Below are 17,464 nucleotides of genomic sequence, written 5' to 3' on the forward strand. Positions count from 1 at the left end.
GGACAGTACAGCAGGGGAGGCCAACAGATCTAACAAGTAGATGCCCGCCTCCTCATCCAAAAGCCCGGTGGAACAGCTCCGTTTTACAAGCCCTATGAAAGGCTAACAAGCCAAGTAGGGCCTAGATCTCCATACGGAGCTGATTCCTCCAGGTCGGGGCCAGGACCGAAAAGTTCCTGGCCCTGGTAGAGGCAAGACGGGCATCTCTTGAGCCGGGGACAGTCAAAATATCTTGGGAGGCCAAACGAATTACAGGGCAAAGCTGCCGGCTGTACTATGAGTAGATGCACCTCTTAATAAACTCTTGATCGGCCACATTTTCAAGAGAAATATATACAGGTTTATTATTTATTTAGGGGTTTGTTTGTTTTTTGGTGCTGCGTCTTCTGATTCCTGCCCAAGGCAGCTTCCGGTCGAAACATGACAAGAACGATTTAAAAACAAACTACAGGACATAAATGGCGCTAGAACTATCCATAAGACAGGAGAAGACGACTTTGAAAAAAACCCTGTGGATCAGTGGCAGAGCCTCTGCTTGGTGTGCAGAGGGACCCAGGATTCAACCCCTGGCATCTCTAGTGGAAAGGGTCAAGTAGGAGATGATGGGAAAGGCCACCGCCTGAGACCCTGGAGAGCTGCCGCCAGTCTGACCTTGGTAGACTGAGGGTCTGGTTCAGTATAACGCAGCTTCATAGGTGCCTACGTACAGAAGTGGATTAAAAGCCTGAGAAAAAAAAGATATATTCTAGCCAGGCAACTAAAAGAATGTAGCGTGTACGAGTGTGAGGTGTTGTCAAACGGCCTCTGACTCATCGCATTGCCATGGATTTGGTGGGAAAAGTTCTGGAAACAGCCGAGTTGGACTTCTTGTCCCAGCTGTTAGCTGGGAAATCTAAAGAAGCAGCAAGAAAATATTGGATGAAATTCTATGCCTGGCTAGATAACCAAGACTCTTATGATTCTCTGATGTGAACTTATTTTTTTCCTGTACTTTATATTATAAAATTCATCTTTACTGGAATTGTCAAAATTGCTAGACAATTTTAACAAAAAGGTTTACACTATAAAATTTGAAAACGGATTTTGTGCAGTTGAGACAAAATAACGGGACAATTTATGTAAAGAAAATATTGTAGAATTAAGTTTTTTGAAAGTATTCCTATGCAAAATAATACCAGAATGTATTTTTTTTCCCATCCCCCATCCCTTTTCCTTTCTAAAACCAATAAAACCTTTTGAAAATCGGGGGGGGGGGGGGGGGAGAAAAAAAAGATATAGCCAGGTAACTAAAAGAATGCAGCGTGTACGATGAGTGCGAGGTGTTGTCAAACGGCCTCTGACTCATCGCATCGCCATAACTTCATACTCTCCAAAGCATCCTCTCATTAACAGCCTTGCTCAGGTCTCGTGCACTGAAGGCCACTGTGGCTTCCTCGACTTGAGACAAGCCATCTCAGAAGGAAGTAAAACCGGCGCTACCAATCCCGCAAGGGAGGTCAGGCTGAAAGAGAACATCCAGTAGGCGTGGCGGCATGTCAGCCCTCGACACCCGGCCAGCTCTCTTGTTGCACTTACGTTGCTGTAGATGTTCTTCGGACAGCCAGCTTGGGGGCTGTTCTCCAAGCTCCAGCACCGAATCGTATTGTCCGACGAGCACGTTAGAAAGGATCCTGGGGGCAAACAGCCTCTGTGGTCTTCAAACTCAGGATAGACCTAAGGCAGAGGCATGCAGGGGGAGAGGGGACAGAAAAGCAGTAAACAAAACCCCAAGCCGTCTGAGGGGGCCACCTGGGTCATCCAAGCAAAAAGGCACACTCGAGACGCACCCTCTTAAAAGTAAAAATGTTCACGTCGTAAAGGGGGACTATTTACCCCATTTCTTCCCGGCTTAACCCTTAAAACAGAAAGTGATTAAAATGTGGATTTTGCTGCCAGAGGATGTAGTGACGGGCACAGAAAAAAGGGGATTAGAGAAGTCTATCAATGGCTATTGGCCATGGTGACTGAGGGCAACTCCCACATTCAGAGGAACTAATCCTCTGAATCCCAGAGCCAGGAGGCAACAACAGAGGTAGGCCTCGGTTTCTATGCTCTGTTGCTGGACCTTCAGAGGAACTGGCTGGCCCCTGTGTGAGACAGGAGGCTGGACTAGATGGACCCTCCCTGGTCTGACCCAGCAGGGCTCTTCTGATGTTCTTCTCAGGGGAAGGCCTCGGCCTCTCTGCCCTGTTGCTGGCCCTCCAGAGGAACTGGTTGGCCACTGTGTGAGAGAGGAGGCTGGACTAGATGGACCCTCACTGGTCTGACCCCGCAGGGCTCTTCTGATGTTCCTCTCAGGGGAAGGCCTTGGCCTCTCTGGCCTGTTGCTGGCCCTCCAGAGGAACAGGTTGGCCTCTCTGTGAGACAGGAGGCTGGACTAGATGGACTCTTACTGGCCTGATCCAGCACAGCTCTTCTGAGGTTCTTCTCAAGGGAAGGCCTCGGCCTCTCTGCCCTGTTGTTGGCCCTCCAGAGGAACTGGTTGGCCACTGTGAGACAGGAGGCTGGACTAGATGGTCCCTCACTGGCCCGATCCAGCAGGGCTCCTCTGATGTTCTTAGATCAGGTCATTTACAAAAGCACCTGATGAACCTTTGCATTACTTCTGAATAGAAGTATCCCTCACCTCGACGTGCCACACAAAGGAGCTGTGGAAGAGGTCAGACCACACTTTCCTAACTTGATCGGTGTCCTTCACGTTCCAAATGTACACGCTGTGGTCCTTGTAGACGCAGGAGAGCCAGTGATGGCTCGGATCAAAGGCCAAGGCAATGGTGTCGGGCCAGGTGACGTCTGCCGTTCTTGAGAAAGCCAACAGGGAGGTTTCAGTTTCTCTCCAACAGAGCAGAGAGAACCCCAGGGGACACAAGCAAGGGCTGAGGCGCTGTCCGGGGCGAGCCAGCGGAACCCCACAGGCATCAGGGGAAGCCAACCAGTGTCTACCTCCCCCATACACTGGGGCAGCCCCTCCCTCCGGCTCATGCCGGGCTTGAAGCCGCAAGGTTTGCCTTCCCAACCCGCAGACCAGCGACGTCTTTGAAGTGCATGGAAAGCTTGCTCAACAATACGTATCCCCCAGTCCAGCCCCAGCCCAGATGGCGCAGGCTAGCCCGGACTCATCAGATCTCAGGAGCACAGCAAGGTTGGCCCAGGTGAGAGCTTGGATGGGAGACCACTGAGGAAATCCAGGGTTGCTACTCAGAGGGAAGCTATGGCGAACCAACTCGGCTCGTGCCTTGAATGCCCCATGAGGGGCCATCGTAAGACAGCTGCCAGTTGATGGCACTTTCCACCAAGAGCCCAGCCCTATCCAGCTAAAAACACCTAGCCAGTAGGGTGCCGGAACTGCTCTTTGAAGAACACGAATTCCACCAAGTTTGGGGACTGGCTGCTCTACCCAACAAGGATAATATTAGATAAAAGTTAATGTATCCTTTTCAAAAAAATACATGCTCCTGAAAAAAAAAAGATTACATGACAGTGTTTTTCTCTCTCGAAGAAACTGAACTATCGGAAACCAGACTGTTTGAAATTTTTTCTGATAAGTAACTACGGTAAATTTTGTAACCCAGAAGAGAGATCTAATTTGCCCAACATAAAATGATTCCGAATAGCGTTATACCATTCCCCTAGCATAAGCCCTTTTTTCTGTCTCCATTTACATGCAATTTCTATCTCAGCGATTGCTAATAATGTCGACACTATGACTTGGTTTTATCTAACTTCTTCATTTGTCTTGCTTCAAGAAGGACAGTTTCTGGGGTTTCTACTGATTTGTATTCCACCTACTATTGCTATTTGTGAAAGCACCTCATTCCAAACATTTTTAATGACCAGGCAACTCCAAAAACAGCGTATATAATCGCCTACTTGTCCACAGCCCTTCCAGCGCTTATTTTTTACCCCTTTATAGAATCGAGAAAGTCTCACGGGGGTAAAATACCATTTGTATAATAAAAAAACGGCAAACTCTTATGCACCAGCGTTGCCTTTCCCAGCTCAGCTCCTCGGCCTCAGGTCCCTCCTGGGCTTTGTACCTTGGTGCTTCTTTTTTCGCTACGTCGATGCCCAAGTGGTGCGGCTTCGGCAAGCTGGTGAGGTACAGCAAATTGTGCGTCTGGAAGATTCGCACTATTCCATTCGCGCAACCGCAGAAAATGAAACTTTCACTCACGCAGATGCAGTTGGCAAGAGGGACCTAAAAGAAGACGAGGGACGGGCAACCGGTCAGATCACGAAGCGGCAGAAGCTGCGTCTTTTGACGGCACCAGCGAGCCTCTGACCTTCAGATCGATCCATTTCTCCAGCACGCGCTTCTCGTTAAACTGGCAGAGGAGCCCCGAGTAAGAAATGCAGAACGTGTTGCCCGACATTTTCCCCTGGCCGCACGCCACGTCGCAGAAGATGTTGTTGTGAAGCTCTCCAAGAAGCCCAGAGCGACCGACAAGCGGAACAGTCTCTTTAATCTGCAAGGAGCATAACATTTCAGGCCCAGTAAAAAGCGTATTAAAAATCCACTTTGAAAAACGTGTGTTTTTGTCCCACTGCTTTTAAGGATTATCAAAAGGCCCATGTCAAGAATCTCACCTACCATCACCTCCCGCCCTGTGAGACCTGCCTAGATTTTGCAAGGCCTGTAAGATGGAGTTACTCCACTAGGCATTCCACTAGGCATCTCCAGGAGAGCCAGTTTGGTGTAGTGGTGAAGTGTGCAGACTCTTATCTGGGAGAACCAGCTTTGATTCCCCACTCCTCCACTTGCACCTGCTAGCATGGCCTTGGGTCAGCCAGAGCTCTGGCAGAGGTTGTCCTTGAAAGGGCAGCTGCTGTGAGAGCTCTCTCAGCCCCACCCACCTCACAGGGTGTCTGTTGTGGGGGAGGAAGGTAAAGGAGATTGTGAGCCACTCTGAGACTCTTCAGAGTGGTGGGCAGGATATAAATCCAATATCTTCTTCTTCTTCATTCAACAATTTTACTTGGCCTTAGAATCATAGAAACCTAGAGTTGGAAGGGACCTCCAGGGTCATGTAGTCCAACCCCCTGCACAATGCAGGAAACTCACAAACGCCTCCCCCTAAATTCACAAGATCCTCATTGCTGTCAGAGGGCCATCTAGCCTCTTATTTAAAAACCCCCAGGGAAGGACAGCCCATCACCTCCCGAAGAAGCCTGTTCCACTGAGGAATCACTCTAACAAAGTTCTTCCTAATGTTGAGTCGGAAACTCTTTTGATTTAATTTCAACCCATTGGTTCTGGTCCTACCTTCTGGGGCCACAGAAAACAATTCCACCCCATCCTCTATAGGACAGCCCTTCAAGTCCTTGAAGATGGTGATCATATCACCTCTCAGCTGCCTCCTCTCCAGGCTAAACATGCCCAGCTCCTTCAACCTTTCCTCATAGGACTTGGTCTCCAGACCCCTCACCATCTTCGTCGCCCTCCTCTGGGCCCGTTCCAGCTTGTCTAGAACTTTCTTAAAATGTGGTGCCCAAAACTGAACACAAGACTCCAGGTGAGGTCTTAGCAGAGCAGAGTAAAGCAATACCATCACTTCATGTGATCTGGACACTAGATCTGTTGATACAGATCTGTTGATACAGCCCAAAACTGCATTTGCCTACTTCTCTGATCATGCCAGAGCACCACTGCACTAAATTGTTTCATAGTATATCTATCGTAATCATGTGATTACTGCTTAGATAAGCGACCCATTCTTAACTATATCCAACACAAATATCCAACACGAGTGCAAATGAGCCAATCAACAGGTGCAGAGGGGTTACATTTGATACAGCTCTGTTAAAAAGCAGTTAGGCAGAACTGTCTGGGACTGTTCCAATTAACTGTCAACGATTAAAACTAAGAAAACAGAATTCACTGACAGCCAAACAGCGCTTGAACTCTGCGCTAACCTGCAAAATCGGCAGGGAAAAGGCTGGTGAAGGAACAGGTCCTGCTATGGAAGGATGCTATGAATCAAATGAAGAGCTGAAGCTATCCAATTTCTCTCCCAACCAATGCAAGAAAGAAGCAGGCTTTATAGCTGAAGGTGATAACTTCAAATGCCCTGTTTGCAACCGTAACATGAGTTATTTGTGAGACTTTCAGTAGGGTGAACGGATGTCCTCTTTTTAGAGGATCCGTCCTCTTTTCTTCTGAGTGTCTGTCCTTTTTTAAAAACTGATGAAAACGTCCTCTTTCTGTGTTGGGAGGCTGAGCCTGTTGTGTTTGTAAGAGCTCTTAACAGTATCTAAGCAATATTAGAAGGTTTGTCAAATCTTAGCGTTCAACAAAATACTCACAGGGAGTTGAATAGTGGAGCCCGCAAGCAAGTATTTGGGCGGGGAGGGGTGGTAAGAAAGAAAAAGCGCAGTAATGTTTAGGGGTTCCCGAGCTCCACTCCTGTGAGCTCCTGCCCCAAATGAGGCCTGGAAATCATCATGGAATTCACTGCCACAGGAGGTGGTGGCAGCTACAAGCATAGAAAGCTTCAAGAGGCGATTGGGTAAACATCTGGAGCAGTGATGCTCTGTATTCTTTGTGATGGAGGGGGCAACAGCTTAGCAGGGAGGCTGAGCCTGTTTTGCCCTACAGCTTAAACAGTAGGGGTATTTAAAATGAAATGCACCATAGTGATCCAAAAGAGTCAAGTCAGGAAATATGGCCTCTTTTTCTGCTTTCCAAAATACTTTCAGCTTTGTGATTTTTCCTTTTGTGCTACTGCCCTTCTTTGTAGCTAGTTTGTAAGAGCTCTTAACAGTTATCAGCTTTTTGGTTACAAAGCCTGGCTTCTTGCAAAGAAACCTCATGGGCTAAAAAAAGAAAAAAAAATTCCAGCATATCGTAAGAATTAATGGAATGGACCAGAAGAACTGGAGCATAAACCAGGGACTGGTTTTGAAAGCTCCTTTCTTACATGCACAGCCGCTCACCTTTGCTTCCTTGGACACGTCTAAGAACCAGAACTTGACGTGACGGTGGCCAACCGTGACAAAGTAGCTGTCCTCCGAAAAGGAGATGGCCATAACCTTACAAGACACTTTGTTGGATGCAACGAGCGTATCCTTCTGCAAGGCATAAAAGAATCATCCACCAGTAACCGCTGCAACAGGCACCAAAGGGCAGACTCCTTCCAAACCAGAACCCATCAGTAAGAGCCCAGCTGCAAGCCCAGTGTCATGAGCCCTGACAAGGAGGAGCTGGAAGGGTTAACAGATCTGGAAGAGTTGCCAGCCAGTTCCTCAGCTGAACAAACAGCAGCTGGCCCATCTATCACTCTCCAGGCACCAGAGTCAGCTGTTGACGATCTATCTCCTCCAAGCTCTCCTCCTCCCATCTTAAGAGTTCGAAGCAGGCTCCGGAAAGAACTTTCAGAGTGAAGACATGATGCACGCCAAGGTTTCAGATCTCTCAGCCCTGAGTTCTAGCAGAGTCACTGCCACCCAGGAAGCAGGCTGATTGAGACTCCCATATAGCTCCCACCCAGGACCTGGTAACCTTGTGGAAGCAACAAGTCTATTCTGTGGCTTGTATCCATGCTCCTTCCTGATCCCTGATCCTGACCTGCTTGATTTCCTTGGCACCCTGACCTTTTGGCTTTTGGACATTGACTTCTGATTCTGGTTTGTGATTCTGCATTGGTGACTTGGCTTCTGCTTGACTTCCTAGACTTTGACCTTGGACTGGCTTTGGACTCCTGCCTGCCTGCACCCTGAGAACATGACACCCGATCTCCTCATCAGATCACAGAAGCTAAGCAGGGTTGGCTGTGGCAAGTACTTGGATGGGAGACCTCCTTGGAATTCCATCAGTCAAGAGGCAGGGGCAGGATTTATTCATAGAATCATAGAGTTGGAAGGGACCTCCAGGGTCATCTAGTCCAACCCCCTGCACAAGACAGGAAACTCACAAATACCTCCCCCTAAATTCATAGGATCTTCATTGCTGTCAGATGGCCATCAAGCCTCTGTTTAAAAACCTCCAAGGAAGGAGAGCCCACCACCTCCCGAGGAAGCCTGTTCCACTGAGGAACCGCTCTAACAGTCAGGAAGTTCTTCCTAATGTTGAGCCAAAAACTCCTCTGATTTAATTTCAACCCATTGGTTCTGGTTCTACCTTCTGGGGCCACAGAAAACAATTCCACAGCATCCTCTATATGACAGCCCTTCAGATATTTGAAGATGGTGATCACATCACCTCTCAGCCACCTCCTCTCCAGGCTAAACACCCCCAGCTCCTTCACCCTTACGACTTGGTCTTCCGACCCCTCACCATCTTCATCACCCTCCTCTGGACCCGTTCCAGCTTATCTATATCCTTCTTAAAATGTGGTGCTCAAAACTGAACACAAGACTCAAGGTGAGGTCTTACCAGAGCAGAGTAAAGCAATACCATCACTTCACGTGATCTGGACACTAGACTTCTGTTGATACAGCCCCAAATTGATTTTCCCTGAATACCATCCATGGCCGCAGCAGGGGTCAGTCACTAGAGGTCATCATGACTTCCAGGTGCATACACACACACACATACATTTTTAAAAAAACAAACCAAAAATTACAGAATCCATCAGTAAGACAGAATGATTTCCACCTTCTCCTCTTGGTGAGGTTTAAACTTCTTGGAAATGCAGTGGTGCAGCAAATTCTGTTCTCAGCTTCCGGGTTCCCTGTTACAGATTTGTAAACTCCATCTAGGTCCCTCTGCATGAGGATGCTGGGCGTTATGCTCTGAGACTGGGAACAAACGACTGTAGGCGCGTCTCTGGAAAGTCATTTCTTACCTTCCAGTCCCAAACGTTGATGCTCATGTCGTGCTGATACCCAACTGAGACGATGTATTTCATATTGGGAGAGAAAGCCACACAGGCCACACCGTGCTTGTGGCCATGCAGCTCCGTCACTTGCGCCTTCTCCTCCACGTCCCAAACTCGGACTGCCGGCCTGTGTCCGTTCTACAGGAGGGAATCCCAGAACACGAATAAGTGCCGGACTTCATTGGGTCTGATCCCAATGCAAGCGTCTGGCTCGCAGCACCCGCAGAGCGATCGGCTCTTATACATCCAGCTCAAGTGTACTGGTGACAAAGAGGAAAGAATCAGGCCAGAGGGCTTGACTTCCAGGCAGGTTTATGTTTTAGAAAGACAGACGTCTCTCTCTCCCGTGGGAGAGGCGAGACTGAAGACTACCAGAGAAAGAGCCTTCTCAATTGCTGCCCCCCACTGGTGGAACCGACTCCCAGAAGATGTAAGGGCCTTGCGGGACCTTGCCCAGTTCCGCAGGGCCTGTAAAACAGCTCTATTTCGACTTGCCTTTAGTTGAACTACAGTATAAGTAGATGCCCAACATCGCTGGATGTAATGGTACCAACACTAGCACCAAAAATTATTTTAAACTGTTTTAAATTGTTAATTGGTAATGCTTGTTAATTTTAATTGTTTGCTTACTGTTCTGTTGTTTGGGTTTGATTGTTCTTAGCTGCCCCGAGCCTGCTTCGGCGGGGAGGGCGGGATAGAAATGCGAGGAATAAAATAAATACAATAAAAATCTTAATTCCTGGGTAGGAACATTGTTTGGAGTGTTTGTACAGGGTTGCAGCTGCTGCCTTGAAAAGAGCGCGGCGTTCCGCTTGGTGCAGCTTTTGCTGTGACGTGAAAGAAATGACTGGCTGGAGCGCCGCGAATGGCCTAAGTGCTGCTGCTGAAAGTGAACAGCTGAACGCAACGGACATGAGCCTAAAAAAGCTTTGCATTCTCAAGACTCAGACCAGCAAGGTGTTTTATGTTCTTCTGTGTAATGAAAAGCTCGAAGCGACTCACCTCGCCCGTTACAATAAATTTCCCGTCAGGAGAGAAAGACAGAGCGCTCACTGTTTTCCTGGGGAGAAAAAGGAGAAAAGGGAGAGAAAGGTACCTTCCAGATGCTCTCTCCATAAATGAAAGTAGGCATACCCCACTGGAGTGGCAGCAGGAGAGAGAACCTTGTGGCGTGTTGAAGACAAATAGCCGTGTCACACCAGAAGCATCCCATGACAGAAACACACACCTGATTAGAAGCATTTCACACACAAGTTCTTTCTAGAATAAAATGTGCTAGCCTCCGTAGGGAGAAAGAAAGCAAAGTGTCATTCATTCTCTGCCCCTCCCCATTGAAGAGTCTCCCGAGCCAGGGAAGATCTGCTTCTCAAAGACCTGCTCTCAGAGGCGAGCTGGGTGGCAACAAGAGGGCTCTCCCGCATTCTTGCTCTCATTGCTTGTGTCTCCCCATTGCTTCAGGAGGGGGTGGTTCCTTTCCCACATGTGTCTGCTATCCCTTTTGTACAGCTGTTCTTGAAATGGTTAAAAAAAAGTTGCAATAACTCCAGTAACTGGGGGAAATTTTTAGCATACTATCTAGAGCAGGGGTGGCCAACGGTAGCTCTCCAGATGTTTTCTGCCTACTACTCCCATCAGCCCCAGCCAGCATGGCCAATGGCTGGGGCTGATGGGAGTTGAAAGCAAAAACATCTGGAGAGCTACCATTGGCCACCCCTGATCCATCCATCCATCCATCCATCCATCCATCCATCCATCCATCCATCCATCCAATCTATCTATCTTATCTATGGCTGGGGCTGATGGGAGTTGTAGGCAAAAACACCTGGAGAGCTACCGTTGGCCACCCCTGGTGTACATCATTATCAAACATGACAGAATAGACTACAAACATACAATGAACAATTAACTGCAAATCAGATCACTACATCAGCACTACATCAGTAATCATCATTGGTCATTAAGGCGCCATGGTGGGACTCCTGTTTATTTCGACATTTTAAAAAGCTCAAGACCGTCCACGGTAAGAAAGCGAAAACGCACAGTACCTCCAAGTATTGAAGATATGCCTTTGCTTGTTCTTCCAGGGATTTAAAATCACAACGACGCATCTGCAAAGGAAGGAAGAACTACTTCAGGGGTGGCCAACGGTAGCTCTCCAGATGTTTTTTTTGCCTACAACTCCCAACAGCCCCAACCAGCATGGCCAATGGCTGGGGTTGATGGGAGTTGTAGGCAAAAAAACATCTGGAGAGCTACCGTTGGCCACCCCTGAGGAAGAGAAGTCTGCCAACCGGAAGGGAAAAGGGAAGTTGGGTTTCAAGAATATGACAAAGCTCACAGCTGAGGGGAGTCCTATAGGAAAGTTTCTTCATATCAATCACACAAAATGATGCATTTCAAATTTTTACTGTGTCCCTGTGACGACTGGATGCAAAGACATGCAAAGGAAACTCGCTTCTCCAACACGAATTGAGCAGCAGCTTTTGCTCAAGCCAGGATTCGGTCATGATGTCATTTGACATTGTATGAACAAGGCTAAGGGCCCCCCCCCCCAATGTGTGATTTAGAATTAAAACCACTGCTTTTGTGACAAGTGATCATTTGTCACTACCCGCAAAACACAGATTGCGGTTTACAGTCTTCCAGCTAAAGAATTCCAAGGTTTGGTATCATCCTGATTTCGAGGAAAGAATAAAGATACATTCGGCAGAAATGGAATTTGTTAGATCAGGGGTGGCCAACGGTAGCTCTCCAGATGTTTTTTGCCTACAACTCCCATCAGCCCCAACCAGCATTGCCATGCTGGCTGGAGCTGATGGGAGTTGTAGGCAAAAACATCTGGAGAGCTACCGTTGGCCACCCCTGTGTTAGATAATAAGCCATGTGGGAAGGGAAGGGAGCAAGGGAGACTGTGTGGGCAAGCAAGCCCAAGGATCACCCATTATTCTTGTAGCTTGGGATCTCAGAACCACACCTGACAGTCTAAAACCAGTCACATTTCAGACTCCACAGGTATTTTAGCCAATAAGTTTAGAACCCCTAAATCCCACCCACCCACCTCCGTTCCACTGCAATGCACAGCGCAATTCATTTGCTCAAATAATGCATTTTATGGGCATTACACAGATTCCTAGTTGTTCTTACAATGGCTGAGGACTTACCCTGCCAGATACGCTACGTATCCCGTGTTTGGGTCGCAAGTTAAACCGCTGCTGGTTTGCGTAGTTACTCCCAACACTTTTTCAAGCATAACCTGCCATGCAGAGAAAGGCAAAGCTGTAAAGTCTCTTGTGTGTACACACCATCGTGGCCTTCCCCGTGTGCCGTGAACATGGCCTCCCCTTCTGCCCAGCTGACCCATTCCTGCTCAGTCCCCAGGCAGACTGCCCTCCACAGGCATCTGCATGTCTGGATATCGTTTTTTGGTGCTGCAGCTTGAGGCCTTTCATTTAACTGGAGGCCTTCGTTCATTGCTGCCTTACAAACAGCGATTCCGCATTTTAAAATTATTCTTTACCGTGCTGATTGTAGAAGAGTAGAGTTGGAAGGGACCTCTAGAGTCATCTAGTCCAACCCTCAGTACAATACAGGAAACTCACAAATGCCTCCCCCTCAACACACACCCAGTGACACCTGCTCCATGCCCAGGAGATGGCAAAAAGAAATAAAAAATAACCCCGCCTTCCAGGATCCTTGGCCAAACTGGGCCTGGAGAAAAATTGTTTCCTGACCACAAAGTGGCGAACAGCATTTCCCAGGGTGGGTACGAAGGGGCCACAAGACCGAAGCGCTAATGCAACCCTTCCTGTCCTCCTTCTCATGACGAGGTTAATTACCTTGCTGCTATTTTAGTTTATTTTGGTTATATTGCATTTTCCTGCTTTTATTGTTGCACTGATTTTTATTCTGTAAGCCCCCATAGATGTTTATATGTGAATTTATATATGATTTTTTTATGAATGCAAATTTATACATGGTTTATATTGACGCCATCCGAAACGCTCCCACTGCTGTCCCCCAAGCACCAAGGAGACAGAGCATCACATGCCCCAGACAGAGTGTCCAATCTATCCCTTGTGGCCAAGCGCCACTGATGGACCTCTGCTCCAGATGTTTATCCAATCTCCCTGGAAGCTGCACTCGATTTCATATGAACATATGAAGCTGCCTTATACTGAATCAGACCCTCGGTCCAGCAAAGTCAGTCTCGTCTTCTCAGACTGGCCGCGGCTCTCCAGGGTCTCAAGCTGAGGTTTTTCACACCTATTTGCCTGGATCCTTTTTTGGAGATGCCAGGGATTGAACCTGGGACCTTCTGCTTCCCAAGCAGATGCTCTACCACTGAGCCACCATCCCTTCCCTCAAAGTCAGTCTTGTCTACTCAGACTGCCAGCGGCTCTCCGGGGTCTCAAGCTGAGGTTTTTCACACCTATTTGCCTGGACCCTTTTTTGGAGTTGCCAGGGATTGAACCTGGGACCTTCTGCTTCCCAAGCAGATGCTCTACCACTGAGCCACCGTCCCTCCCCTGGAATCCTACTGAGGCCCCTCCTTTCCACTGGGATTCTCTCCTCAACTGTATTCTCCCCAACTAGGGTTGCCAGGTCTGAGTTGGAAAATATCTGGGTGGAACTTTGGGGGTGGAACTAGGAGAAGGCAGGGTTGGGGAGGGGCCTCAGTAGGATTCAATGGCATAGAGCAGGGGTGTCAAACATGCAGTCCAGGGGCCCAATCAGGCCCCCGGAGGGCTCCTATCAGGCCCCTGAGCAAGTGGCTCTTGTCTGCTTCCTTCTCATAAGAACATAAGAGAAACCACACAGTGACAAAAAAAAAACACCCAAGTGCCATCAGGGGGTTCACAAGTGGGTCTAGAAGCCCTTCCACTTTGCCCTCCCCGCCCCCCGCCCAAGCATCTCAACTTGCTTTGCAAGGCTTGCTCAATCGCACAGGAGCCACGGAGCAAAACCTCAATTTTCTCCATTGGTTGAAGCTCCTCCCCGTCCTGTTCCCCTGGGGAGGGAGAGAAAGAGCCAGAGCTTCCTTTGCCCAGTTCCCTGGATCCCACAGGAGAAATACAAAGAAAGCACCTTTAAGATCAACAAGTGCTAGTGTTTTAAGCATGTTTTCTTTTAAGTTAAAAATCTATAGTCGTTTGTCTGTGTCCTCTCCATGTCCTGCATATTTATTCCAGCTTCCCTCCACAAAGCTCAGGGTGGCATGCAAGGTTACCCCAGTTTATCAACTCAAAACAACCCTGCAAGGTAGGGCAGACCGCAGGGCCTGTAAGACCGAATTGTTCCGACAGGCCTTCGATATCTAACTGAGAGGGAGCTGCCACTGGACATCATATAGAGCACCATGTAGAGTATTGGTGGTCACCACCGAATTCTCAGAACCGCCTATATTGTATTGTATTAATACAGCATCATGAAATGGTTTTAAATCATTTAAATATGTAATTATGTTTTATTGGTTTTAATGGTAGTAATGTAATGTTGTGAGCCGCCCTGAGTCTGCTTGCGGAGAGGGCGGGATATAAGCTTAATGTAATAAATAATAAATAAATAAGAGAAAGTGCGATTGGTCTGTAGCCACTCATCCAGTTTCATTGTTGAGACAGAATTTGAACCCGAATCCTAGTCAGAGACTCCGGGTAACTGTCCTAAAACTGTGAAGGGCGGAGGGGGAGTTTGGAAATAAACCGAATTTCGGCTGCAATCACACATGCTAAATAAAACAGCTTCAAGCCACTTTAAATCCACTTTCAAACTGGGGCCAATTTCACACTAGACTTTTAATCCGGGTTTAATTCCCATAGAATCACACAGTCATAAAGTTGGTTTCTCTGATTCTAGAGTGGAATGTCAATTTGGGGACCAAGTTAAACCAGGGTGAAAGCTCTAGTGCGAAATTTGGTGCGGGTTTTGTCCGTTTACACGGTAAAATCCAGTTAGAACGTGCACTGAAAGTGGATCGAAATGGCATTATTTAGTATGCGCGATCACAGCCTCCTTGGGAGTCATTGAAGTCGTTTGGCCACGCCCACAGCCAGGGGATTGCCTAGCCACGCCCACAGCCGAGGATTGCTTGGCCACGCCCCCTTCTCCCTCCGCCCCCGCCCGGCTACCCTTGACCACGCCCCCTCACCGCCTCCTCCGGCCCCGGCTGCTTCGACCGTCGCCTCAGGCTGAGGAGAGGCGGCGAGTCCGCCCCGGAGCAAGTAGCGGTCCCGTAGAGGCCTGCCCCGCCGCCGGCCATCTCTCCCGAGGGCGCCCGCGGACCCCTCCTCACTGCGCCGCCACCCTCGCCTCAGCCGCCGGCGTCGCCAACCGTCCCAAACTGCGCGCGGAAAACCGCCACTCTCCTGCCATTGGCCGGAGGCCGCGTCAGTTAGCCGCCAGCGCAGCCAATAAGAACATGGGATGGCGCGCCGACGCCCGCCTCCCCCCCCCCGCGCGCTTCTTTCGGGCCCTCAGCGTTCTCTCTAAAAGGGCGGCAACGCCACGCCCACAGAGCCACGCCCACGTCGCATGGTCGCGCGTTCGAGTCCCCTCTGGCGTCCTTTTGCTTTCTGATATTCCCGAGTTGTTCCTCGTTGCTAATTGAGGGGCTGAATGAAAGTTTTCAGATTCATAGTGTCAATTTTTTTGAGGGGACAGTATAATCTCAAAGACAGGGGTCTAATATTGTTTAGAGCAGAGTTGCCAACTTTGGCTTGGGAAATTCTTGGACATTTGGGATGGCATTGAATGGCTCAGAGGTTATGACTCTGTAGGGGTGTCAAACATGTGGCCCAGGGGCCAAATCAGGTCCCCAGAAGGCTCCTATCACACACACACACGGCAAATGGCTGCTTCTTTCTCCCTCTTTCTTGCTTCCTTTTGCACACAGCTTGCTTAGCAAGGCTTGCTCAATCACACAGGAGCTACAGAGCAAAGCCTCTGTTTTCTCCATTGGCTGAGGCTCCTCCTTTGGGGAGGAAGGGGGCGAGGGAACGCTTGCTTTGCCAGGCTCTCAGTTGCACAGCAGAGCTATTGAGCCAAGCCTCCCTTCTGTTGGCTGAGGTTCCTCCCTCTCCTGGTCCCCTGTGGAAGGAAGGAAAGAGCCACATCTTCCTTTGCCCAGTTCCCTGGATCCCATGGGAGAAACACAAAGAAAGCACCTTTAAGACCAACGTTAAGAGTGCTAATGTTTTAAGCATGTTTTAGGGTTTTGTTTGTTTTTTAAATCTTTGTGTTTGTCTATGTCCCTTAATTGTGTTTGTCTGTGTCCTTTATAAAGTTTGTATCTCTGCTACCTAGGTACACACATGACCTGGCCTGACATGGCATGGCCCAGCCCTACAACGTCTCATTTATGTCTGATTCGGCCTTCATAACAAATGAACATATGAAGCTGCCTTCTACTGAATCAGACCCTCAGGGGTCCATCAAAGTCAGTCTTGTCTATTCAGACTGGCAGCGGCTCTCCAGGGTTTCAAACTGAGGTTTTCCAAGCCTATTGGCCTGGACCCTTTTTTGGAGATGCTAGGGATTGAACCTGGGACCTTCTGCTTACCAAGCAGATGCTCTACCACTGAGCCACCATCCCTCCCCAAGTTCGACACCCCTGCAGTCTCCCATCCAGTTTAGGGTTGTCACCCTCCAAGTGGTGTTTGGAGAGCTCCTGGATCTCCAGATTACAGAGATCACTTCCCAAAATTACAAGTAATCTTCAGACTACAGAGATCAGTTTCGCTGGAGAAAATGGCTGTTTTGAAGAGCAAATTCTATGACCTTATAGCCCAATGAGTTCTTCTTCCCCTCTTCAAACCCTTCCACCCCCAAACATCCAGGAATTTCCCAACACAGAGTTGAAAACCCTACTCCAAAGTTTCCATTTCTTCCAGTGAAACGGAGCTCTACTGCCTGGAGTTCAGTTGTAATTGGAGGATGGGGTAGAACGCTGGAGAGGCCTCCTTCCAAAGTGGCAGACATCTTTTCCAGATGAACCGATCTCTGTCATCTGGAGATCAGTTGTAATTGTGGGAGCTCTTCCGCTACCACCTGGAGGCTGGCACCCCTGTGCCAAAAAATAGGGTTGCCAGCCTCCAGGTGGGGCCTGGAGATCTCCCACTTTTCCAACTAATCTCCAGCTGGCAGAGATCCGCTCCCCAGGAGAAAACGGCTACTTTGGAGGGTGGGCTTTCTGGCATTTCACCCTGCTGAGGCCCCTCCCCAAACTCCATCCTCTCCTGGATCCACCCCAAAAGTCTCCAGGTATTTTCCAGCATGGACCTGGTAACCCTACTAATAAATGTGGCCAACATCTGGTTGCAGGAGTCTTAATCATTTATTAGTTTAAGAACAAAAGAGAAGCCATGTTGGATCAGGCCAGTGCCCCATCCAGTCCAACACTCTGTACACACAGTGGCCAAAAAACCCAGGTGCCATCAGGAGGTCCATCAGTGAGGCCAGGACACCAGAAGCCCTCCCACTGTTGCCCCCCAAGCACAAGAATACAGAACATCACTGCCCTGGACATAAGAACAAAATAGAAGCCATGTTGGATCAGGCCAATGGCCCATCCAGTCCAACACTCTGTGTCACACAGGGGCCAATAAAACCCAAAT

General features: G+C 48.7%; 1 protein-coding gene across 1 annotated transcript in view; it reads right to left on the reverse strand.

Annotated features, from left to right (window-relative positions):
- Nucleotides 1-15,204, reverse strand: part of WDR62 (WD repeat domain 62) — a 39,036-nt gene extending 23,832 nt beyond the window's left edge. The window contains exons 1-10 of the mRNA XM_060258334.1: nt 15,001-15,204; nt 12,017-12,108; nt 10,901-10,963; nt 9,858-9,915; nt 8,823-8,993; nt 6,973-7,107; nt 4,323-4,505; nt 4,077-4,237; nt 2,666-2,840; nt 1,576-1,713 (exon numbers count right to left, since the gene is read on the reverse strand). Of these exons, the coding sequence (XP_060114317.1) occupies nt 1,576-1,713; nt 2,666-2,840; nt 4,077-4,237; nt 4,323-4,505; nt 6,973-7,107; nt 8,823-8,993; nt 9,858-9,915; nt 10,901-10,963; nt 12,017-12,108; nt 15,001-15,111 (1,287 nt within the window). The 5' untranslated portion in view covers nt 15,112-15,204. The remainder of the gene's footprint in view (nt 1-1,575; nt 1,714-2,665; nt 2,841-4,076; nt 4,238-4,322; nt 4,506-6,972; nt 7,108-8,822; nt 8,994-9,857; nt 9,916-10,900; nt 10,964-12,016; nt 12,109-15,000) is intronic.
- Nucleotides 15,205-17,464: the final 2,260 nt, after the last annotated feature.

The sequence above is a fragment of the Heteronotia binoei genome, chromosome 17, assembly GCF_032191835.1.
Source record: "Heteronotia binoei isolate CCM8104 ecotype False Entrance Well chromosome 17, APGP_CSIRO_Hbin_v1, whole genome shotgun sequence".
Taxonomy (NCBI): domain Eukaryota; kingdom Metazoa; phylum Chordata; class Lepidosauria; order Squamata; family Gekkonidae; genus Heteronotia; species Heteronotia binoei.